The sequence below is a fragment of the Aedes aegypti genome, chromosome 1 (assembly GCF_002204515.2).
Source record: "Aedes aegypti strain LVP_AGWG chromosome 1, AaegL5.0 Primary Assembly, whole genome shotgun sequence".
Lineage (NCBI taxonomy): Eukaryota > Metazoa > Arthropoda > Insecta > Diptera > Culicidae > Aedes > Aedes aegypti.
The window spans coordinates 61,175,593-61,202,580 of NC_035107.1; the positions used below are offsets into that span (position 1 = coordinate 61,175,593).

General features: G+C 37.8%; 1 protein-coding gene and 1 long non-coding RNA gene across 11 annotated transcripts in view; both read left to right on the plus strand.

Moving 5' to 3' along the window:
* The window catches only part of LOC5578654, a 71,725-nt gene extending 54,499 nt beyond the window's left edge, over positions 1 to 17,226 (plus strand). For 8 of the 10 annotated variants that reach the window (XM_021837365.1, XM_021837331.1, XM_021837353.1 and 5 more), the window contains 5 exons: positions 1,614 to 1,723; positions 15,038 to 15,629; positions 15,689 to 16,024; positions 16,225 to 16,539; positions 16,601 to 17,226. In XM_021837365.1, the coding sequence (XP_021693057.1) occupies positions 15,459 to 15,629; positions 15,689 to 16,024; positions 16,225 to 16,539; positions 16,601 to 16,717 (939 nt within the window). In that variant the 5' untranslated portion in view covers positions 1,614 to 1,723; positions 15,038 to 15,458 and the 3' untranslated portion in view covers positions 16,718 to 17,226. Of the gene's footprint in view, positions 1 to 1,208; positions 1,519 to 1,613; positions 1,724 to 15,037; positions 15,630 to 15,688; positions 16,025 to 16,224; positions 16,540 to 16,600 lie in introns of those variants that run through there. The other 2 variants (XM_021837376.1, XM_021837371.1) reach the window with 2 other exon arrangements.
* Positions 4,654 to 6,556, plus strand: LOC110674047. Its single transcript, XR_002498597.1, has 2 exons — positions 4,654 to 6,216; positions 6,279 to 6,556. It is a non-coding gene; the product is annotated as an uncharacterized LOC110674047 (long non-coding RNA).
* Positions 17,227 to 26,988: the final 9,762 nt, after the last annotated feature.

The window sequence follows — 26,988 nt, forward strand, 5'->3', positions numbered from 1 at the left end:
GGCACCGTTATTGACATTATAAAGTTTGGAGTCCTCGAAATTGTACATTGAAGATGGTATGCTATTCCCAAGTTACCGTAAATTCGGGTGAAATTGATCAGTAGGGTGAAATTGATCACCGTGTCACACGATTTTATTTCCCTCTTATAGAGCACAGAAATCATTGCAACCTACAGTAAATGAACATTATTTGTCTTAACTATTGTCGAATTGCATGTTGTGAAGTTTTTTGTGTTAAGGAATGTGTATTTCTATGAAAAAAAAAATAGAAAATTCCATAATCGTGTTCTGTGTGGTATTGGCAGACATCAATAAACTTATAGTTTTAAACAAGGATTTGGACATGCTGTCAACCTGAAAATTTGTAAGGATGCTTGAAATATATCCTCAAAACGAATTTTATCATCAAAATTCGTACCAATTTGTTAATTTTGTTGTAATAATTGAATTTTTCATAGATATCAGAAGATTCCTTTGGAAATTGCCTACATTTAGGCGTTTTTTGCGGTATTGTTGAAAATTAATTGTTTATTATTTCCATAAATTTTGCATTGTTAAGAATTTGGCAAGCATATTTGTATTCAGGAAGCCCAAATCAAATAAGTAAAGTTGATTTCAAAACTTACAATAATTGTTTTGACAGATGATCAATTTCACCCCGAAATGGAATTCCTTGATTTTTTATTTTAGAGACGATTTTCAGCACTAAAATAACAACTGTATGAAAATTTCAGTATATAAGCCAATGAGGCTCGCCGTCGTACTTGTTTTCTTGCATTAAGTTGTTTGGAATTAGCAACATCATAGAAAATAGACATGGAAAACAGTGAAAAGTGATCAATTTCACCCGAAATTACGGTACTCCTTTTAATTCCCTGTGCAATTTTGATTATTCCAGTCAATCACGTAGTAGCAACTACGAATTGTACGGTCATCAATGCTTATAAACCATTCAATTCATTTTAGATCGAAATTGCACGTACCAAAAGTTGTGCCACTCTCTGTATTATGACGATCCAACAGAAACGCTTTCCAACTTTTCCCATATTCGTGGGTTGTTTTTCCTTCTTCGCGATGGGTCAGTAGGTACCCACGTCTGTCGTGGGGAAAACAAGCCATTCACATGACACACCGAACGTCAACCAGTGAGAGTAAGTTCTTTGAGATGGGAGAGAAAAACAAGGTGGAAAAGGAAAACCGCACGAGAGAACGATCGTGCGCTTTTGAGGAAAATTGCTAACAGAGAGAGAGTGTTCACCAACGCACGTAACTGCAGATCGCAATATTCGGCAAAGATCGCGACTTCGCAGTTGGTTCACATTTTCTCACAGTAGTGCTAGCAGAAGTTCTACGCGCTCGGATTCTAACTGTTTTTCTCCGCACAAGGAAATTGCGGAAAACGTGCGTGAATTATATGCAATTCGGATCATTTGATCTTTCTCTGGAGATTGCGACTCGACGCGAAACCGGCGATTTTCTGTGAGTGTGATCGTGAATTTTCCTACTGAATTTGAGGAGGTACGGGTGAAAACTAGAAACTGTGCGACTGTGCAAATGCGAAGAATTCATATAACCATAACTTCCCGTCTAATTTTCCCATTGCGAATTTTCAGGGAGCTACAGTGCTCGGGCAACCGTTACGAAAGGAGGTGATCGGTCAGACGTTCATCCCCCAGGCCGTATTCTCGGATTACGTGCGTGGCCTAGCGGAAAGTACCTTCAGGTGAGTTAACGAAGACTACGTCGCAGACGTAGAAAGTGACCCAAATATTTTTATCCCGAAATGGTCGGAAATCGGCGGCTGATTGATGGCTACTTAACCTAATTTGGGTTGCCACCTACTAGCGTTCACCAATACTCTCTCAGTTTTGGTCTGTGTCTTCGCACTATGGGCCAAAAATGTAAGTTTCGCGGCAAAAGTCTGAAAACTGTGCAGAGGACTCCTCGGCTTCCATTAAACAAGTAAGACGTCAACATTTCCCTCCCATCTCCAAATTGACCTGCATTCGGACGCAGCCGGCGCAGTTAATGTTTGTTACAATAATGAAAGATAAACCGCTGTTCTTGCAATAACGGAGTAGCAACTGCGGGCGGTTAATCATGCTCATGCCCAAATAAAATTGTGGCGAATTTCGATGAAAAATTCTTCAATTAAAATTTTTTCTCAATAATTCATAAACCTAACAATTATTCCTATTTCCAAATCATCCAAATCACATCGAACGCATCTTTTGTATATAATATTTGAGTTTATACTACTTTAAGCTTAGTTTTTATTCCTAATGAAAGTGCTTGAAATGTTGTCCCAAAATCTCGCTTCCTGGCCCATAGTGCTCCCCTCAAACGAAGATGTGAAAAGGTGTTCCTTCGAGAGTCGACGAGTCTGAGGCGGAAAATTTGCCGGGTGGATAAAAATAACCCATTCGGCTAGCGACGGAAAAATGGAGGAGTCCCGTCATACATTGTGCGGATTTGGCTAAGGCTGTAGGTGTTTGTGAGAACGAAAAGCATTCTGATGAGCGGCTTTGTGCTGCGATATTCTATTCCGGCTGTTTTTCCGCACGAAATTGGGCAAGACTTTTTGGCTTGAAGCAGCACTAAAAATAAAATCCAAGTGGGGGTTTTAGGCCTAACTGGTTAGGTGGAAGGCGGGATCGGACGGTTGATTGTGCGAAGGCGTTGACACTGACTGCCGTCATCGTAATATGGGATGCAGTTTTGACGTTGCCGGTCGATTTGAATTTTGATTCGATTGAATGGGAACGTTGGGCGTTGATAAATAATCCGGATACCGGGAAAGATGGGATGATTAGTTGTTGTTGGATACTGTTCGGACGTGTTTATTTGCATTGCATTCCGAAAATTTATAAATTTGTTTGCGACAACTTTGTAGTGAAATTTGGACGTCTCTTCTTCTTTCTTCTAAGTTGATTCACAGTGCGCATTGTTTTTAAAACTACCAAAAGCAATTAAACAGTGCTCAGTGCCACTATTTATATCTAATGATCGCTTTCCGATCCTAGTTTGGACCCGTGCCTTCAATTTTTTGTTAGCGTTTATTCATTAAACTATGAATAAGAGGAAGGGTGAATCTTTGAAATCACAACTTACTTTTAAAAAATGGCAACACTGGAAGAAAGGACGTTTCTCCGGAATGCGCGCTTTCTTTCAAGGTTGAAATGGTAACTATTGATAATTGCATCGAAATGAGCAATCAGTTCGATGCTCTAGACAATTTTTCCGAACACCAAATCGAAGCAGTCTCTAGCCCAGGCTCTTTGATTCAAGTGAGGAAGCAAAGAGTGCCGCCTATCGTGATCAGTTGTTCCGAATTTGGGGGTTTTAGACAGGAGATCCTGAACTCCATTAGGGGAATCAAGGTTTCCTTCCAAACAGCAAAGAAAGGAGACTGTAGTGTTTTTCGCAAACTCTTAAAGATCGCGAACTTCTTCTCAAACATCTTGAAGAGAAGAAGCACACACTTTTCACTTATGACGACAAAACTGAACGTTTCTTCAAAGTCATCTTGAATGGTCTCTCGAGTGACTATAGGTCACCCGAAGAAATCAAAAATGGAATAAATTATTTACTTAGATTTTCCCCAGTCCAAGTAATCATCATGAAAAAGAGAACCCAATCTGGCATTGTTCGGAAAGGGCTTTAAGTTCACTTTAATAAAAAAGATCTAAATAATATTACAGCTTTAGAAAAAGCAAGACTTATGTTCGATGTCCGTGTGACATGGGAATATTTCCAGAACCCCATTCAGTGCCATCTTAAATAAAAAGAAAGAGTGGTTTAATTTTCCAACAGCTAATTACATATATATTCAAACTCAAAAGAGATTGAAACTTTTTGGTTTATCAATATTGTCGACTGAAGTGGAACATTTCATGAAATTACTACCTGATTACTGAATGAATCAATCTCCAGTCTCTTACAACACGGGCATCGACTATGCGGGGCCTTTTTTCGTCCGTCAAGGTCTTCGTCGTGCGACGAAGGTGAAGGTGTACGTGGCCTTGTTTATTTGTATGAGCACCAAAGCTTACATCTAGAGGTTGTATCGCATTCAACTACAGCGGCATTCTTGGTGGCTTTGCAAAGATTCTTAGGTGGGCGTGGGTGTCCGGAAAAATCTGTACCTATCCGACAACGCAACCAACTTTCAAAGAGCTCCATCGGAGCTACAGAAATTACAAACAATTACAAACTATTTCAAGACCAGCTATTCAGGGAGGTAGATACCCATTTTTATGCAGCCAAGGAGATTCAATGGTCTTTCATACCGCCTCGGTCATCTTACTTCGGAGGAATATAGGAGGCCGGAGTTGAAGCAGCGAAATCTCACATGACGCTGTGCGAAGCGTCTTTGAACTACGAAGAAATGAGCACGTTATCAGTTCAGACAGAAGCGAAATTCCAGACTTCTTCTTCTTCTTTTTTCTTGGCATTACGTCCTCACTGGGACAGAGCCTGCTTCTCAGCTTAGTGTTCAATGAGCACTTCCACAGTTATTAACTGAGAGCTTTCTTTGTCAAAGTTAATATTTTCGCATTCGTATATCGTGTGGCAGGTTCGATGATACTCTATGCCCATGGAAGTCAAGGAAATTTTCATTACAAAAAAAAACCAAACCAACTGGGAATCAAACTCAGATACCTTCAGCAAGGCTTTGATTTGTAGCCGCGAACTCTAACCACTCGGCTAAGGAGAGCCTCGTATTCCAGGGCCTCTAACGCAAATCTCTACTGATGCCAACGATCTAACTGCTTTGACTCCTGGTCACTTCCCAAGTAACACAATTAGTCATAAATAAGCTTAAAATATACCTTTCGTACATCGCCACTGTTTTGGTTCGAATGTAAAATACTAAATTCAAAACACCTTTATAACCGAAAAAGCGCACAAATGAATGGTTTTAAAACATCTTTTTGATTCCACTGGATGTTTTACAATACCTACTTCATACTTCTCAAAGCATTCTGAATTGTTATATCAATGTTATTCCATACATCATTATAACCCATTAGTTATAATCAAGTTTCCCCGATGTAATTGATACGTAAAAATACAAGCACATTGCGTATTGCTTGAACTGTTTTGACAGCTCAACAAAATAATTTTTGTTATTGTTATGCTAATCAACGATTTCAAGTGTACGGTGATCAAAAACTAATTTCTTGCTGCATGACATTTTGCAGGGATCTTTTCATCATTTTTTTTGAAAATAAAAGGTTGCCTTTGTGCATAAAGTGTATGTTTTTTTTTATGTGCTGTGTTAGATTTCTGGTGAAACTGATAGTTGTACCTCTTATGATTTCATGCGCCGATTATATGATGCGCAATGGTGACTTGTGTTCCGTGGAATATATCTGATTGGCTGGATGCTCGTCGGAACGAACAAGTGAGAAATATGGAGGGTTGGAGCAGAAGCGTACAGTGCAGGTAAAAACTTTTGTAATGATTATTTATTCAAAATCGTAACATAATTCAACTGGTTTGAGTGTATCTATACAGAAAAATGCGATACTAAATTTTCTGACCAGCGATGTAATATGGCATTGCATTGATGGATAGAAAAAAAAACAAATTTTGGTACAAAGTTTGCGTTTGATCTAAGTTTTAAAAGCGTATAAAATGCATGTTTAAAACCACAAAAACACAGAAATAGAAGCATGCTGTTTCATTCATCAAAAAATGCGAACATCTTCATCGAGACTAGATGTTAAAATCCCTTGAAAGTATTCACCTCATCATATTTTAATTCATTTTTCCTATCGCTTGCATTTTTTCCACGCCTCTAAAGTTTTACCGCAGATTTTTTTTTGCGTCGAAATATTCATCGTCAAAGAGAAACTAAGATGCCGTACACGGAGAAACATGAAAATACTAGTTAGAGTGATATTTATTACTTCCACCACATTTGTGATTTTTAATCCTTACAAATCATATTAGTTTAAGCTTTCTCATGCATTTTCGTAAATTATTTCTGATGATTCATTTATGTTGATTAACGTTACACTTGGGACTTGTCTATTTTTGTCTGATTCAGATTTGGTTCCCTTCGCTCTCAGTGAGGAACCATTTTGCAAGTGTCTCTGCTTTCGTGAGTTTTGTCGAAAGTTGCTAATACTGTTCTCACGGAACAAAATATTGCATTTATTGCAGTGCAAAAGGGGAACATCCGATTTCAAATGTCGGGACAAACCACTGGTAAGTTCTTAAATAAAATGCATCTAGCATCGTAACCATCAACTGCATTGCGAACTTTTCAGGCCTATTTGTCGTCTTCCTGGGAACTCATTCGTGGCAGGATAAAGTAATCAACAAGCGAGTCCACAATTGCATTGTAAATCAACCAGAACCAACCGACAAAGCAGCAGGAGTTTGACGATTCCACCTTGTTGGAGCAACAGGTTTGGAGGTCATCTGCAGAATAACTGAGTTTACGAAGTCCTTGAAGAACTATGGAATAGAGTTGTATAGCTATAGATTATAACGTGATCACATTATTTATTCAAATAAAAGCCAATATTTGTCATTTTGTTTCAAATAATTGACTCCATTTGTTTCCACATTCTTCTTTGGAATCTTGAAAGTAAACAAAAGCATGCCGCAGTATAAAAATTAAAGAGTTCTATGCATTACGATTGATAAATACGATTTATACTTGGGAATGCTTAATCTGAAGATATGCACCGCATGGGGTGAATATATCAAATATCGTTTTAGTATGACTTTTAAGATTTTTAGTATTTAAATATTTAACCGTGTAGAGACCAATATGCTGAATATGTTTTTATTTGACAGATAAAAGCATAACTATAACATCTTCATCATAACAATCATAACAGAGATGTACTAAATATGTTTTTGAAATCAGCTTTAAAACATTTTTTCCATCAATTGAACGTTGGTTATGGTGAGTACTTTTGTTAAGTATTGTTTACATTAATCAAACAGAGATATAACAAAAACACAATTTAGGCGTTTGCCGAATAGTTATGTTTTACTAAAACATCACCAGAACGGAATTAATACTGAAGATGTATTGGATTTTATCTTTAAAACCTAACTATAACATAACTGTAGGAGCTCTGGCTGAGAAGATGTTTTCTGTGTTACTTGGGTTTATGTATAGTGGGCCATGAATTAACAGCAAAGGCAAGAGTGCGTACCGGTGTTAGTTTTGAAGAAGCAGTTTGCGATGATTGTGATGAGGATCGGCTGTAAGCATCGTTTGGAGCCGCCAAAGATTTTCCGATTTGCGGTAGTCGATGAAATCACGAAATACCATCCCTTTTGGCCAAGTGGACAAAGAGAGAGCCATAGATTTCAGGTCCATTGCAACGCCCACTTTGTAAGATATGAACGACTTAGTGCGAATATCTTTTTTTTTTGTGGTGAGCTCAGCTATTTGTTCTGAAGTAACCACATTATTGTCACATTATTGTCCTTCTTCTAAAAGAATCGTCGGCCTCCGATGGTACGTGGCATATTACTGGAGCGTCTTGAAGTAATCGGTGTAGTGAAAGCAATGTTTGACATTTTGGAGAAGCTGGACCGGATTTCAATTTTCAATTCATCAAGAATTTGTTGTTTTAAGATCCCATGAATCTCTGTATGGGAACTTATCTCCTTCTCCAACCCGGCTTCGTAAGCCGCCTTAACGTTTTTCTTATGCCGAACGTCCGACATGATGACAGCACAAGTGTTACACATCCAAAATATCTGCTTTTTTCGATTGATTTCGTCCAGTAACCCAGGTACAACATTTCAAAAGAAATACGGCAGTACAAAATCCACCGCACGCAACACGATCTTCGTGGATTCTATGAGTGCAAGAGTGGCAGATTTAACTCATTTTTATAATAGGGATACGCAATATGCAACAGAATAAAATTAATATATGTAGCGTACAGCGCAAAGACGAATATCGCAAAAAAGTAGGCAGCATACGATGTACAGGCAGATAGCTTTCAATTTTTGCAGGCAGGTGACGCTTCGATGGAGAAAAGGAACGTGTGTGGTTGGCGTCTTCGTTAACAAAACATATACGGTCCAAAAAAAACACTCAGTAATAATCACAAGCTCAAAAAAACATTCACACATTAACGATGTATAAAAACTTAGAAGCGATAACTAACGGTTGCGCACAATAACAGTAATTCATGAATGATATAACATCAAAATAGCATCAAAAGTAAAAACAACTCGGATGCAGCTTAATGAATCATCGGCAGTGGTTAGGAATAACTACGGGAATTCCTCCAATGGAAAAAGTTTTTGGGAGATTTTCTAAAAAAAATCCTAGAGGGATTCCTAAAGGAGTGTGGAATTTTGTAAGCAATCCATTGAGAATTTCCCAGAGATTTTCCTGCATCGTGCATTTATTTCTTGTTGAGTAGTGATAAAATTTGTTTCGTCGTATCATCAACCGCTTTTGCGTACAAGAACCAGTCCAGCACAACAATATCTTCCATGCAAGTTTTGAACCTCGACGTTGTATACCTGCAAGTGCTTCATCTTTCCTGAACCACTTCGTGTTGTTACTTCGGCACAAGAAAAATGCCTATGGTTTGCACTAGTTGTTCCGATGAAATCAAAGCTGATCATGTTAAGATCCCTTGCCAAGGATTTTGTAAGACAGCGTTCCATGGAAACTGCAGTGGTCTATCTGCACATGCTATTGATTAATCTATTCTATCTCAAACCCTTGTACCAAATTGATGAGTGATTTGCATCTACCACAGAGAACAGACATGGAGGCTCGAACAAAATTTCATTTAAATAATGTGTAAAGTTCGGAGCAACCATCAGCGCCGCCAACGTAGACAGCCCGACATACAAACTCGTTTCGACAACACGATGTCACTGCATTAGTACAAGCAACGCTAGCGACAAGTGGCAATTTTTGATATCGACACTATTGCCCATAACTGCAAAACAGTCACATTCGACATTTTTGACAAAATGGAGTTAATACCATGGAGAGTCATCAAATGATAAATGCTTTCGATCAACTTACTGAAATCTGTGAGATTGTTCTAGAAAATTCGAAAAAAAAAATACCAACTTGTTTTGTCACATTAGTAATTATAACCGCATAACAGTCACATTGAGATTATAAATGAGCCTAGTAATGTGATAGCAATGACATTTCTATCAGAATTATTTTCTGACAATTCACCTAGTATGCGATATGAGTTGTACAAAATATCAGCCTCAAATAAGCACTTTTGAGTTCCTGGTAATTTTTTAGAAATTTTAGTTTCCCCCCATACTGCCATAAAATGCGCATTTGGTATTCCATTTACTCAATGCCTACTTTTGTCGAATATTACAAATATGCAGTTATGGGCAGACTAGCGCCAAAGTGTAAAAAGCGGCAAATTTGTAGCGTTCTCAATATGACGACAGCGCCGCGTAACAGGAGCATAACGACATACTTTGAAATGACCAGTACATTGCTTTACACACGCTGACAAGAAAAGATGAACGCCTGTTCTCTGTGCATCTACGTAGCACGATTCGCAGTGCGTACGAGGCCGGCCAAGAAAAGGTGTTAAATGCGCATAACGAGATCGTCGAAAATTTGAAAATGGAAATTATGACTGAACTGAAAAAGGAAATACGTTCTAGTTTTGCGACACTAGCTAATTCTACATCTCGTACTCCAATATCATCGAAAAGGATTGCCTCAAACGCAATCCCTAGTCGCCGCCTATTTAGCAAATCTCAAACGCATGTACCGTAAATTCGGGTGAAATTGATCAGTAGGGTGAAATTGATCACTGTGTCACTCGATTTTATATCTTCCTAATGGAGCACAAATATCAATGTAACTTGCAGTGAATGAACATTGTTTGTCGTAAGTATGTCCAAATTGTGTGTTGTGAAGTTTTTTGCGTTGAAAAATGTTCATTTCTATAAAAATAATGTAAAATTTCAAAATCTTGTACGGTGCAGTGTTGACAAACATCAATAAACTTCTAGTTCTAGACAAGGATTTGGACATGGTATAATCCTGAAAGTTTGTGAGGATACTTAAGATATATCCCCAAACTAGATTTCATAACCAAAACTCGTACCAATTCGTTGATATGGTTGAAATAATTGAATTTCTGGTACATATCAGGAAATTCCTTAGGAAATTTCATACTTTTAGGCGTTTTCTGCGTTATTCATGAAATTTAAACATTCATTCTTTCTATAAATATTGTATTGTTAAGAATTTTGCAAGCATATTCGGATTCAGGGAGCTCAAATTTATTATGTAAAGTTGTTTTGAAAACTAACAATAATGGCATTGATAAGTGATCAATTTCACCCCGAAATGAGATCTCCCGATTTTTTATATTAGACATATTTTTTAGCACTAAAATTACATTTGTTAGAAAATTTCGATACTTGAGTCAATAAGGCTCACCTTCATACTTGTTTTCCTGCATTCAGTTTTTTGGCATTGTCAACATTATAGAAATCATACAAGAAAAACCGTGAAAAGTGATCAATTTCACCCGAAATTGCGGTATATCAATAACAACCTTTGGATTACGGAACCGCTGAAACAATATCCCGCTCACTTGGAATAGGAGTTGTATCTATGCCCGTGAGTCAATCGAAATTCTGGCTTTACCTCTTATGTATCTTTCGTGAAGTAACGACTGAACAAGTGTGCGAAATGGCAAAAAACGTCTTGGGTCTGAGGACATCACAACTATTCGGCAAGTTGCCACTGGTCGCGACATCAACACGCTATCATTCATCTCGTTCAAAATCGGTATCGACTGCAACTTGAAGGCCAAGACTCTCTGCTCTTCAACATGGCCAAAAGGTAATCTTTTCCGAGAATTCAAGGACAACAAGTCCAACGCAAAGTTTTGGAAACCCCAGCAAACACCTACGTCTCACCTACGGCGACAACGTCCAGCTCAACATCCTCATCTGTGGAGGCGATGGCAGAATAGATGCAGAATCACCAAGACGCACAGCACTAAGCAGTTTGGAGACCTTTTCACAATTTGACCCAATCCCGCTTTTTGCTGCCAGCGCTCATCTTAGTCGTCGTGGTCCTAATATCAAATCTGTCGAAGAGGTTCTCCAGCCTACCATTTCAGGCTAGCATTTTCATCAATTAGAGCTCTCAGCTTCTGATATCACTCCCGCTTTCTGTTAGAAACCATCTGGAACTATATGCCTCAGCGATTTTGTGTCATCGAGTAGCAGAGACCAAACTTCGCCGAAGCTGGGATGCACGTCATACGGTACTATGGAAGTCCCTAAGCCCCCTAGTTCAGTCGAGCCCGTAGTAAAATCCGGCTTTAGGACATTTCATCGAATGATATTTGGTCGAATGACGTTTGGTCAAATGACATTTGGTCAAAAGTACATTTGGTCGTAAAATCCAACCTCCATCAGCATTTCTGCCTACAAAGTCATCCCGGTCTGATTCTAGGGTCGGCGATGGGGTCTTCCAAACCGCTCCTATCGGCAAGTACCCGACGCTAAAAGGGAAAAACGGAAAGCTTTGGGAAAATTCAGCAAACATAAAAATTTTTTCGTCCAGGGCACGGTATTTACGAGTAAATAAGCGATTGAATGGGAAACTATTTCTTGCTCACCAAAAACGCTTGAACTGGAAACTACAGGGTGTTCGTAAATTATCCGAACAACAAAATATGGGAAAGATGATCTCACATTTAAAACGATAAAAAATCAATGACCGTGTACCTTTTTTGATACATCCATATGTTGACACAAAATAGAATTTCTAATAATTTAGAAATAATTGCTTCTTTCTGAGATAGGCAAATTTTAATTTTTCGGAGACGTTATTCTTGAGGGCCGCTAGTCATTTTAGAGATGTTTTCTCCCTAAAATCTGAAATAGATTATTCCTAATTTTCTATTACTGTTTGAAGTAATCTACAGTTCTTTGGCTTCAAGTTAGGCTGGAATTAGAAAATGAATCAGTTCAAATCCTGTGAGTTCTGTGGACTTTTATCTTCCGTCAAAAAGCTTTAAAAACGGCTCTCTCTAAGACCTTTCAACGCTTTTGTCTTGATTTTACAAATATTTGAAATCGGAAATGTGTGAAACTTACTGCTAAAGATTTTAATAGGTCAATGTATTATACCATGCAAGAATACTGAAATTATTCCGCTCAATTGCATTGAGCCATGCCTTCAAAGTTTGTACGGATAATTTTCGGACACCCTGTATTTCTTGCTCACCAGAGACGCTTGATATCAAACCCTAAAAGGTTCTGGCGGTATGTTAGCGATCAACGCAAGGAGACCTGAGTCTCCCGTTCGATGACCAACGGAATGTTGGAAGCAGTCTTCCCAAACGAACACCGAACACGTTAACTCTCCCTTACTCGATATTCCGTATCTCGATATCGAGTTAGAGAACCATAGTAAAAGTTGGTTTTCATGGCTAACTCGATGGCCCCTTCAATATCGAGTAAGGGAGAGATGACTGTACTTTGTTTCCGTGTGCAAACCGAAACGCTTGAAACTGAACCTAAACCCAAACATGTGTAAACTGAACATCGGTGCAAACGCCGGTTCGAAAACCGGTCCATTTGTACCTCGATTGCAACAGCGGTTCAAATTTTGGTGCTAATCTTCGGTTGCATCAGAGGTTCAGAACGATGACACAAACGGAGAGACAGAAAATTGTTGATATCCACGCTTATCAATTTCTACTTATCGTGTCTTGTTGTTGGATATAGTAAAATCATTGGAGTTTTCATAAAGTTACCGCTTAATGTTTTTTAAAGTATTGATCTAAGTTGATGAAACATTTATTCAAGCCTCAAGGGTCTTGCGATTTGAACCAAGAGGTTCCATATATGATCGTAGAAATATATCCGCGTAGATTTCAACCGTTCCCCATCTGTTTGCTTTGTGCCATTATTTGAACCCAAGTTTGTACCAAAGTGTGAACCGAAGTACACATGTACCGGGTGGGGTTCGATACACTGGTACAGAGACGAAGCGCGTTTGCGGTTCAACACAAGTTGCAAGGTTCAAACCGAAGTTGTACATCGGTTCGGTTCATGGGAAGCCTCTTCGACTGAAGAAATTGTCGAACTCTTTCTTAGGACCTCATCACTTGATAACTGATGTGATGAGATGGTTTTGTCTGCTGCAAAGTGCTTAAAAAGATCTACCGGCTGTGGCCCCGACGGTATTCCATCTGTTGTCCTCAAACAATATATTAATGCAATATCTTCTCCTTTAACGTTGATTTTCAATTCATCGCTGGAGACTGGATTGTTCCCCAGCTGTTGTAAAAATCATTCGTTTTTCCAGTTCATAAAAAAATGTTGTAAGCGCAATGTGTCTAACTATTGTGGAATTGCCTCCTTATGTGCTACCGTTTTGATTCATATTACGGACACTTAAGGCTTCAGTAAACTTCAACTAATCGAAACATATATAAATTAAATTGTTCCCTATACAACTTTAGCGTAATCAGGCCTTGCAAACACTTACATTTCGAATGCTGGGTGAAGATTTGGATTCCACAGCTTTAATTCACTTTAATCAACAAAAATGTTCGGCCTCTTCATGATTTTTATTCCGGACACAACCACACTTTTGCTTCATATTCCGGACACATTGATTCGAATTCCGGACAGCTCATGAAAAACACAATTATAATAGTCGAATCATTAACTAAATGCACTAATCCGTTAGAAAGACGTCAAAACTAGTTAAATATTGTAAATTTTCATGGATTGCTATGCGATGTAACATGTTTATAAAAATCATCTTTCAAATTGGGAACTTTTTGACGGCCCATTTTGAAACATTTCGAGTGAAATCTTTCCCATACAAAGTAGAATGTCCGGAATTTGAAGCTGTCCGGGATTCGAATCAAAACGGTACTTCCAAATTATTCGAATTGATGGTCTTGGACTTCTCTGGTTGCGGTCGTATCTAACAGGACGCACTATGTGCGTAATGATTGGAGACATTTCTCTTCCTGCTCTACATGAACGACAGTAATTTCATTTTGAAGTGTCTTAAAAATCTTACGCAGATGACCTCAAACTGTGCTGTGTAATTACAAAACCAAGTGACTCCTTATTCCTGCAACAGCAACTAGAAGTGTTTGCAAACTGGTGCAAAAAAAAAAACAGAATGGTTCTCAATGCTTTTAAATTTATTTCGTTTGGCCGTAAACGTTCAATGTATCTCCATGAATATACTTTGGCCGGTGCAGCGGTAAAGCGTGAAAATGCTGTGAAGGATCTCGGAGTATAAAGAGCATGTATCCTACATCGTATCGAAGGCGTCATCTCAACTAGGGTTTCAATTTCGTTTCGGCAAACATTTCCAGGACATTTATTGTCTGAAAGCCTTGTATTGCGTCATTTTGGTGTTTAAAACCTGTTAACGTACAAAAATAAATAAATAACGCTGCACAATGCTAGTTGGCTAAAAACTAATGTCGTTTTCGTTTTTAGGAACTGGGTCGGTGATCAACACATAAACAAACAAACGTCAAGCAAATTGTAGTTCGGTCGAACCTGAATCGGGTTGGGGTTGAAACTGTGATTCAGAACGGGTTGCGCCAGTTCCAACCTAGGTTCAAAAACGAATTCGACATAAGAAAAAAAGGTGATAAATATGAGTTCATCGACGTTGAGCCGCTTAACTTTTTATGAGTACTTTTTAAATTATGATTTTTCATTTACGGCCGAGTGGAAGTATGGACAACTACCGTAAAAGTAAACATTACATATGCCTCGCAATTGGATTAAATGGCCAAATTTATGTGAAAGTAAATTGCAACATGATTATTGAGCAGAAATGAGTTCAGGTTAACTTCTGCGTCCATGAGTCCTCTCGTGGTGTAGCTTACTTTGCCAATTAACCATTTTTGCATTTGTCAGTCGTGCGACAAGCATAGTGATATCCTTTTAGAGTCCCTTCAAGAAGTCTCCAACTATTTGAACCTCACAATTACTATCAACTTCAAATGTACTTAACCTCATGCTTTTCCTCACTCTTCCACAGAGGCACCAAGTACAGTCTCCTGAGTCACAACTGCAACACCTTCAGCGAGGATCTGTGCCAGTTCCTGTGCGGCGTCGGCATCCCCAAGTACATCCTTGACCTTCCACAAGAGTTCTTGTCCACACCGTTGGGCCAAAGTCTCGCACCACTGATTGCCAGTCTCGACTCGGGTGGTGATCCGACAGCAAACTTCCAGCACGAGTCGGACTTCCTCCGGGGAGGCCCACCACGGGAAACCAGTCCCGGCTTTGACCAGCTCAACACCCAAATCGAGCAGGCCCGTCAACAGTCGCACGAGCTGAACGAACGGCGGAACAAGATCCGCGACAAGATCGACAAGAAGAGCAAAAAGAAAGAGAAGAAGTCCAGGAAAGAGCGGGCGCAAGGTTCGGGCGAAGGTTCCGATCAGAACTCTACCGGAATGTCTGAGGGCGAAGCGGAATCGATGAACGGCAGCAACGGTGTCAATGGGTCCATCCCACCGGAGATGCTACCTTCGGAGAAGGTGCGCAAGGAAGAAGAAGCTGAGCGATTGGCCGAGGAGGAGAGGAAGAAGAACCGCGATCCACCGATCATCTTCAAGGAAGTCGATGTGAGTTTCCAGAGGATTATTCCGAGAGTTAGATACTAACTGTTTGAATTCTTTCACAGCCAAAACTCGAACTGGAATGTCTTGTCAACCTAGTGGATGGGAAACTCTCGGAGGAAGAACAGGTAGCGGTGGACGAGTTGCATCAGTATCTGCTCCTTGGTGAGGGAGCTTGGGCCTTGGGAGACAGTTTCCTTGTATTCGTTGGACGCATGCTCCGAGATAATTCGCTCTCGACGGAAGTTCGGGTTCACTTGCTCCGTGCGTTGGCCAATGCTGCCCTGAAGGACGACATCATTCTGCTGCTGCACCAGGACCGACGAGACCACGTGCTGATGAATTTTGCCCAGGACATCGACAGACATCCGCCGGAGGAACAGCAAGCAATGGCTCTTTTCGTAAGTTTGATGTTATGAATACAGCTATCCCTTGATTTACGACGTGCTTCATCTACGCGGTTTCCATGCTTCAAAGGTTTGCATTTAACACAGAACCGCGTAGATGGAGACCTATAGATTGTGGGATTTTGGGTAATTGGTTATAAATGGAATCCTACTGTATTTGGTATCAACCTGCTTAATTCGATCTCTGTTTCCAGATGTGCAACCTGTTCGAGAACGACAACGCCTCCGAGTGGCTGCTGTACATCTCCGAGTGGCAGTACAGCAACCAGTCGATTTCGAACATCCGCGCGACCACCAAGGTGACCGTCCACTGTCTGCTGTCCGCCTGTCCCCGACTGAAGGACCTCGGCACCGCCCTGGTCCACAATCTAGCCTCTAAGGAAGTCAAAACTGTGGTATTCGACGACGTGGCGGTGGAGATCTCGATGGCCCTGCTGCAGTTCTTCAACTCGGAACCCTCGGAGGAGCACCTCTTCCGGACGATGAAGGCCCTGTCCAAGTTTGTCAATGTAAGTTCTTGGACCCACTTAACCGTTGATTGAAACTTAATAACCCATTTCTTCCCAACAGGTCTCCCCAGATGTCCCGCAGTTCATCCAGATGATCGGACCACACCCCAAAACGATGCGAGGCAAGAGCGAGCGAATCAACGAACTGATTGATCAGATTTCCAAAAAGGTTCGCTAACCGGTTTCCTTCCCCAAATTCTTTTCCCAAAGTTCGGTTCATTTAGATAGTTGACAATTTAGCTGTAGAACCACCAAACACATTACACAAACACACTACACATTAAACCCCTAGGCAGTCAGTCAGTACGATAAGTTGGACAAGGAATGGTGTGTTGAACGAAATGGATTATGAAATTTTACGCGCCATATTTGATTTTCTTCCGGTCCACCCTTTCCCATACGAAAAGGAAATGTGGAGCATATGCATTTTCACCGCTAATGGTTAGTAGACTTCTTACCCCAACGAACCCCACATGTTCTAGTGCAATATCTGGTTAAATTAGTATCGACCGATTCGTATTTTGTTGCTCCTCTTGCAGAAGGAAACTCTGTAACTGTTAAACTAATGGCGAAGAACGGTAGTCTCTGTTTTCGACGCAATGACAAGTGTTTTTACTTTTATTTCTTTGGTTGAAACTCGTACTAACGCATTATACAAATAATATATGATATTTTTATTGAAAGGTACTCTGACTCGGAGTTTTAGTTTTCTTCGAAACGTCCAGTAGTATAATATCTCTCGAGCCGCAGAGGAGACCTTTTTAAGCATAGTGGTAAATTCGGTATTCTTATGTTAAAATGGCAGCTTTGGCAAAGAAAGCTTTCATGTCATAGCTGTGGAAGTGCTCTTAGAACCCTAAGATGAGAGGCTCTGTCCCAGTGAGGACGTAATGCCAAGAAAAAGAAAAACCACCTCAAAGACAATATCCAACCCAGTGGTGTACAGAATGCACAGATATTACCTTTGGGCTTAGACTCTTTCCTCCCCGAAACCATCTGAAGGTATTTCTTTGGGGAGGGACCTGTACATTTAGGGTGCCAATGAAAATCGATTTTTCGAATTTCAAAAAAAGGTAGGGCTCAAAAGTTTTGTCTCCTCGAAAAAAGTCCCCATGCAAAATTTGAGCTCAATCGGACTTCATTAAGTGGACCCCCAAAGCGGTCAAAGTTTGGCTTTTTTGACCCATGAAAAATCTCCAAAGATCCAAAGATCTCGAAATTTTTCTTTTGATGCCAGATGTCTTAGAAATGCATGAAACGTCGAGATCTGGTGTTATTTGGAAAAAATTTTTTTTTGAAAAAATCGACCTTTTGGGACTTGTAAATTTTTGAGTTGGGGAGTGAATTGAATTTGAAATGAACGATTTGAATTCAATTGCTGAGAAATTCAAGGCAATAGTATTGAAACATATCCTATATGATTGTTGGCCACTGAAAGCATATGATATGTGATATTTCATTAGGGTGGTTCATTTACTTTGCATTAGAGTGGTCATTTTTGTTAAAAAATAAAAAAAAATAAAAAATAGAATTTTCATTGAATATTGAAGACAATAGTATTGGAACATCTCTCACATTATCGTCAGCCATTTTCTACATTTAATATGTGGTATTTTATTAGGGTGGTTCACTTATTTTCCATTCGGGTGGGCTTTTCTGTCGAAAAATCATAATTTGAATGGGATGTTAAAAACAATAGTGTTTTATCACCTCTTTCATCATCGTAGGGCATTTCCTTCATTAGAATCGTGATATTTTTGTTTAGAGAGGCTTTAAATTCCTCTGAATTCATGCGCCTCTAGTTCCATTTGATATGCGACATCATCGTAGGATACTGTTAACATATTTCATTAGGGAGTTTCTCTTATCTTCCATTAGGGTGCATCATTTTTCGTATAGTTTGAAACCATGATTTCTCGAAAAAGTCTCGTCCACTTTCCTTAATTATGGTATCATTGTAAAAATTTCAACCTTAATATCTACAGACCGAAAGATTATGGTGTGGACTACTACATAATATTTGCGTAATGTTCGACGAAAAATGTAAAGGTAACTTAGTTAACAACAAAAGAGTTTTCTAGAAAGCCTCTCATTGTTAGAAAGGTCTTTTGAAAAGTTTTGCGTGATTTTCATTCGGAATGCAACACTTCACTAAGCTGAACCAGTTTGGAGTCCTCGTCTCATACAAAATCCGCTTGCTACTTCGTGATTTCAGATGCACTCATCTCAGAGATCAAGCATTGAGCCTCGTGACCTTTCCAATTTAGTTTTGCGAATTCCAAAGGAAATTCTACAGAAAATTCTGAAGGAAATTCTAGAGGAAATACTGAAGGAAATTCCAAAGGAAATTCCAACGGAAATTCCAGAGGGAATTACGAAGGAAATTCCAGTGGAAATTCCGAAGGAAATTCCAGTGGAAATTCCGAAAGAAATTCCAGAGAAAGTTCCGAAGGAAATTCCAGACGAAATTTCTCAGGAAATTCCAGAGAAAATTTCGCAGGAAATTCTAGAGGAAATTCCGAGGGAAATTCCAGAGGAAATTCTGAAAGAAATTCTAGAGAAAATTCTGAAGGAAATTCCAGAGAAAATCCCGAAAGAAATTCCAGAGATAATTTCGAAGAATATTCTAGGGGAAATACGGAAGGAAATTCCAAAGTAATTTCCGAATGAAATTCCAGAGGAAATTGCGAAGGAAATTCCAAAGGAAATTCCGAAGGTAATTCCAGAGGATATTCCGAAGGAAATTGCAGAGAAAATTCCGAAGGAAATTCCAGAGAAAATTCCGAAGGAAATACCGAAGAAAATTCCAGAGGAAACGAAAATTATAGAGGTACTTCCGAAGAAAATTCCGAAATAATTTCAAAGCTTCAAAAGAAATTCCAAATCAAATTCCGAATCAAATTTAGCATGAAACTCCAAAATGAATTCCGAAGAAAACTCTAGAAGAAATTCCGAAGCAAATTGCAAAGTAAATTTCGACGAAAATAACGTAGAAAATTCCAAATCAAATCCCGAAGGTAGCTCCAAATGAAATTCCAAAGCAAATCCCGAAAGAAATTCCAAAGCAAATTCAAAAGGAAATTCCAGAAAAATAAATCCGAATGGATTTTTGAAGGATGTTCCGAAGCAAATTCCAAAAAAAACTCGGACGAAAATTGCGCAGAAAATTCCAAATGAAATTCCGAAGCCAGCTCTAAAAGAAATTGCAAAGGAAATTCCATAAGAAATTTCAAAGGAACTTCCGAAGCGAATTCCAAAGGAAATTCTGAAGGCAATTCCAGAAGAAATTCCAAAGGAAACGCCGAAGAAAATTTTGAAGAACTGAAGAAGGAAATTCCGAAAGTAATTCCAAAGAAATCCAAAATAATTTCCTGAAGCAACTTACTGAAAGAAATTCATGAAGAAATTCCAAAGGAAATTCTGAAGTAAATGAGATATGAAGTTCCGAAGAATACAAAGAAATTTTAAAGGATACTCCTAAGAAAATTCCGAAAAAACAATACGAAGGAAATTCCAAAGTAAATTCCGCGAAAATTCAACGGAAAACAGTCCAAAGGCAAAAATTCCAATCAATACTTCTAAATAAAATTTCGAAATCTCCATAGGAAATTCCAAAGGTTATTTCAAAGGAAATTCCTAGGAAACTCTATAACAAATTTGGAAGTAAACTTCAAACGAAATTCCGAAAGAAATTTCAAAGAGAATTTTGAAGGAAGTAATAAAGGAATTCCTAAGAAAATTCTGAAGAAAATTTGATAAGTAGCCCCAAAGAAAACTGCAAAGGAATTTTAAAGGATACTAAGGGAATTTCGACGGAAATTCCAAAGTTAATTCCGAAGGAAACTAAAAAAAATCCAACGGAATTTCCGAAGCAAATTTCAGAAGAAATTCTGACGAAAATTGCGTAGAAAATTCCAAAGGAAATTCCAAAAAAACCCAAGGGAATTCCGAAGAAAAATCCGTGGAAAATTCCAAAGGAATTTCCGAAAACTCCATAGGAAATTCCATAAAAAAATTCAAAGCAAATTCCGAATGAAATTCAAAAAGGAATTTCTAAGGAAATTTCGAAGAAAAGATTACAGCTCCAAAAGAAATTCCAAAGGAAACTTCGATGGAATCTTTCGAAAATACAAGGGAAATCCCGAAAAAAAAAATTAAAAAAAAATGAATAAAATTGCAAAAGAAATTCTGAAGCACATTCCAAAGGACATTCCGACGACAATTCTGAAAAATATCCAAAGCATATTCAAAAGGGAATTTCTAAGGAAATTCCAAAGAAAATTCCAAAGCAAATCCCGAAGCAAATTGCAATGAAAAAAGGAAGTTAAAAGAATATTTCGTAGAAAATTTCTAAGGAATTTTCTCTGGAATATCCAAAGCAAATTTGTAAGGAAATTCTCAAGAAAACTCTGTGGAAGTTCCAAAGAAAATTGTAAAGGAAATTTCTAAGAATATTCCGCAGTAAATTTCAAAGGTTCAAAAGAAATCCCAAATGAAATTCCGAAGAAAGCTCCAAAGAAAATTTCGAAGGAATTTCCAAAGTAAATTCCAATGCTTCGAAAGAAATTCCAAATAATATTTCGAATACAATTCTGAAGGAAGCTCTAAAGATAATAACACAGGAAATTCCGAAACAAACTCTAGAATAAATTCGGAAGGAAACTCCAAAGCAAATTTCGAAGGAAACTCAAAAAGAAACTCCGAAGTAAATTTCGAAGAAAATTCCAATGAAAAGTTCAGAATGAAATTCCGGAGGACACTTCATAGGAAATTTCGAAGGAAATACCACAGAAAATTCAAAAGGGCACTTCTAAAGATACCGAAGAAAATTCCACAGGATATTCCGAAGCAAATTCAGGATAAATTTCCGATTTTGATAAAAATTCCGTAGAAAAAAAGGAAATTTCGTAGAAAAGTCAAATAAAATTTTTTAAAAGGAATTTCGAAGGAAATTCCGATTAAAATTCAAAAGGAAACTCCAAAGAAAATTCCGTTGAAAACTCGAACGAAAAAATCCATATGAAATTCCGACGAAATTTCTTGAAGGAACTTTGTTACATCTTTGAAGAATAAACGAGAACTGATTGTCAAAACTTGAATTACCTACGTTGTCACAACCGAATCGCGTGTACTATAGCAAGCAGAAGGCAACGTACTTTTGTTTCGGGAATGAAGGAGCCCAAGGCTGAGAATCTCTTTTGAAAATATAAACTAAACACTTTTGTTGCCCTTCATCGTCGCCCATCAAGCTATTGTCATAATTTGTATACGTCAAAAATTATTTCATTCCTTTTTTATCTGTATTTTGATTATGGCAGTTAGAGTTGTGCTTCACTGAATTCACTGATGATTGGAACGTTTTATTTTAATTATTCAAAAGAAACCCTTAATGAAAATAGCTTAACGAAGAGTTGCATGCCAATGCACAGTGGGCAAAAACCGACCCAAAATCGCACTTATTTCGTGCCGCTGATTTCAGGAGCTGGGAAGTAGCTATTTTCATTGAAAAACATGCGAGGAATCGAATGGCGCCATTTTCATTCACCGCACGCCATCGGAAGTACCTCATTTTGCCCCATTTTCTCCTTTCTGATATGAAAACTAGAGTTTTTAGGAGTTTATTTGCTTCTGCTGATTAAAATCGATGAATTATATAATCGAAAACCCATCGGCAAACCAAATATGTATATGAAAAATAATATTTTTGGACAAACTTGACCAATGAACCAGTTTACCCCTTTTTCCCCTATAATTTAGACATTTTGATAGTTTCAATAAATTCCTCAAAACTGGCACTTGATTTACTATGAATTGCATTAAAAGTTTGCGAAATGGACTGAGGGATAAATCGAACTATGCGAACTACGACGAATAGCTCATTTTACCCCTTTTCCCCTATTATTTCTTCATATATGGCAGTTTTTCGATATTTCATATTACTGCCGCCAGATTTTCAATTCAAACCGACAAATCCTATTGTAAAGCAGTAGTATGTGAAAGCGACATATGCGTGAATCATGGTTTACGAACCATGATAAATAGCTCATTTTGCCCCTTTTTCCCTATAATTAGCTTATACTAAGGTTTTACTATATTTCTGAATACTGCAGTTAGATTTTAAACTTTAAACATATAATTTATTTTGTAAAATAGTATGGAAATTTGACAGATGCATATATCAAGCTTAGCGTACCATAGTGAATAGCCCATTTTACCCATTTTACCTCTTCTCCCCTAATATTTCTTCATATATGGCAGTTTTACGATATTACATATTACTGCCGCCAGATTTTCAACTCAAACTACCAAATCCTTCGCAATACAGTAAGTAAAAGCAACATATGCGTGAATCATGATCTACAAACCATGGTAAATAGCTCATTTTGCCCCTTTTCCCCTATAATTAGCTTTATACGAAGATTTACTATTTTTCTGAATACTGCAGTTAGATTTTAAACTTTAAACATATAATTTATTTTGTAAAATAGTATGGGAATTTGACAGATGCATATATCAAGCTTAGCGTACCATGGTGAATAGCCCATTTTACCCCTTTTCCCCTACACTTTGATACATATGGAAGTTTAACGATATTTCACATTACTGTCGCTAGATTTTCAACTCAAACTACCAAATCCTTCGCAGTACAGTAAGTAGAAGCAACATCTGCGTAAATCATGGTTTACGAACCATGGTAAATAGCTCATTTTTCCCTTTCTCTCCTATAGTTAGCTATATACGAAGATTTTACGGTTTTTCTGAATACTGCAGTTCGATTTTAAACTTTAAACATATAATTTATTTTGTAAAATAGTATGGAAAATTGACAGATGCATATATCAAGCTTAACGTAGCACGGTGAATAGCCCATTTTACCCCTTTTACACTATTCTTCGGAATATATGGAAATTTTACGATATTTCACATTACTGCTGTTACTATTTCACTACTATTTCTGGTAATTCATTTGGTATTTAAATTTTAATAATAAGAAGAAAGCTAGACTAGAAAAACAAAGGAAATTTAACACTAAGAAAAACTTCAAAAAACTTCAATTCAAAATTTAAAAAAAAAACTAATTAATAAGCAAATTTATACAAACTATTTACACTTCAGCCCTCTCAGGGTCTATCCGGGAGAATCATTAAAGGGCAGACTCACAACCCACACTTGCTTCACGAATTCTACTTCACCACCACGAAAGAGAGAGAAAATGGAATTACGCTTGAAATAATTATGCTCTAAACTGTATATATTGATTTTAAATTAAAGGGTTAAATGTATTATATATTTACAAGGATTTCTTTTAAACGGATTATGAGGGATTGCACAAAAATTCACCTGACCACACCAGCTGCGTAGATTACTCGCCGGCCGAGGATGTTCGACCTATTGGCTACGACCGGGTTGACTACTTCTCGGCGGCAGTCGGTCAGACTTGTAGATACTGCTGACGGGTGAGAAACCGTTTTTCGACCTTTTGGTTACGGGATTTTTCCAGCTGGGCTTGAACGCTCGGGCACTCGTCGATATTCCGACCACTTCGCTGAACACTCTGGCACCAAGAAACCAAATTGTATGCTGATTGGTCACACACGAAATTAGAGGAATTTTGTTCCTATGAATAGCAAGGATAAATTGTAATTACGGACTGTTATAACGGTCGGAAATTTGTTACCGGAAAGATCTCGTTGGCTCCTCTTGCATCGCCTTATATGCAAAATTCCCCATTCGAAATCATGACGAAGCAGTAGCCATGGATACGGAACATTTCCCGGGAGAGTTTTGCTTCCGTATGGTTGGTATCTCGCGCCATGTTTTTGTGCATAAGGAGGGAATGGCGATACCAGAGGATTTATAGGAGGATTTCAAATTCAAATTTAAATTATTTATATTTACAAATTCATATTTTTTTATTTAATTCATTGGTGGTTTTAAGAGTAACTGGTATCGAAGGATAGAGGGAAAAGGATTATATTTACACATTAGTTTATTTACATTTAAACTAGAGTTAAAGCATAATTATTTACAAATTTCCAGATATTTACAAAATTATGAAAATATTTACAAAGCATGAATATTTACAAAAAAAAAATAAAAAGGAAAAAATATGTAAAACTAAACAAAGAAAAAATACAAAAAAGGCAAATGCATGATTGTGACCTATCACATAGGTAACACTGCCGCTAGATTTTCAACTCAAACTACCAAATCCTTTCGCAACACAGTAAGCAAAAGCGACATATACGTATATCCTATTTAACCAGTAAAGGAAAATAGCCCATTTTGACCTTTTCCCCTCATAATCCTCAAAACTGACGCTACATTTTACTCCAAGCTAATTTCTGAGATTATGACAAGTTAAGCAAAGAAGGCTGCATATTTCAGAAGTCATCCGTCGACTCCCATAGTAATCCCGTCAGTTTTATTGACAAAACCTCGAGCCGCGTCGAGTGATTTTTCCGGTCGACGGTTAATCCAGTCGAGTCGTTTTGGTCGACTCGAGTTACAAAATTGACTCCATCAACTCTAAACCGGAAATTCCTTAAGTAAAAATTGACTAATCGACAACTTAATTATCAGAGATGAACACATTTTTTGTGTTGAGAATTCCAACAAACTACCGGAGCATATTTTGTCTGATATTGATGTTGCAATAAAAACAAATAAATTAGATCCTTTCGGACCTCTGAAATAATGATTTATTCGTCGTTATCGCTCCCATATATTCCGAAGAATAGTGTAAAAGGGGTAAAATGGGCTATTCACCGTGCTACGTTAAGCTTGATATATGCATCTGTCAATTTTCCATACTATTTTACAAAATAAATTATATGTTTAAAGTTTAAAATCGAACGGCAGTATTCAGAAAAACCGTAAAACCATCGTATATAGCTAATTATAGGGGAGAAGGGGAAAAATGAGCTATTTACCATGGTTCGTAAACCATGATTTACGCATATGTTGCTTCTACTTACTGTATTGCGAAAGGATTTGGTAGTTTGAGTTGAAAATCTAGCGGCAGTAATGTGAAATATCGTTAAACTTCCATATGTATCGAAGTGTAGGAGAAAAGGGGTAAAATGGGCTATTCACTATGGTACGCTAAGCTTGATATATGCATCTGTCAAATTCCCATACTGTTTTACAAAATAAATTATATGTTTAAAGTTTAAAATCTAACTGCAGTATTCAGAAAAATAGTAAATCTTCGTATAAAGCTAATTATATGGGGAAAGGGGCAAAATGAGCTATTTATCATGGTTCGTAAACCATGATTCACGCATATGTTGCTTTCACATACTACTGTTTTACAATAGGATTTTTCGTTTTGAATTGAAAATCTGGCGGCAGTAATATGAAATATCGTAAAACTACCATATATGAGAAAATATTAGGGGAAAAGGGGTAAAATGAGCTATTCGTCGTGGTCCGCATAGTTCAATATATCCCTCAGTCCATTTCGCAAACTTGTAATGGAAGGGTTTGCGAGTTATGAATTGTAAATCAAGTGTCAGTTTTGAGGAATTTATTGAAACTATCAAAATGTCTAAATTATAGGGGAAAAAGGGGTACCAGGTCAAGTTTGTCCAAAAATATTATTTTTCATATACATATTTGGTTTGCCGATGGGTTTTCAATTATATAATTCATCGATTTTAATCAGCAGAAGCAAATAAACTCCTAAAAACTCTAGTTTTAATACCAGAAAGGGGAAAATGGGGCAAAATGAGGTACTTCCGATGGCGTGCGGTGAATGAAAATGGCGCCATTCGATTCCTCGCATGTTTTTCAATGAAAATAGCTACTTCCCACCTCCTGAAATCAGCGGCACGAAATAAGTGCGGTTTTGGGTCGGTTTTTGCCCACTGTGCAATGAAGAATCATGATTCAAAACTATACAAACAAAGTTGATTTGTTAGATCTGTTGAGAATATTTTTTTTTAATTTACAAATTAAATGATCACCCTTATGCAAAACTGAGGACAATAGCCCCAATGAAATATCACATATTATACATTAACAGTGGCCTACGATGACATAGGAGATGTTTAATTACTCTTGTATTTACTATTCCATTCAAATACTCAATTTTTTTTAAAGAATCACCGTAATTGAATATAAGTGAGCCTTCCCAATGAAATATCACGAATCTAATGAAGGAAATGGCCTACGATGATGAAAGAGGTGATAAAATACTATTGTTTTTAATATCCCATTCAAATTATGATTTTTCGACAGAAAGGCCCACCGTAATGGAAAATAAGTGAACCACCCTAATAAAATACCACATATTAAATGTAGAAAATGGCTGACGATAATGTGAGAGATGTTCCAATACTATTGTCTTCAATATTCAATTAAAATTCTATTTTTTATTTTTTTATTTTTTAACAAAAAGGACCACCCTAATGCAAAGTAAATGAACCACCCTAATGAAATATCACA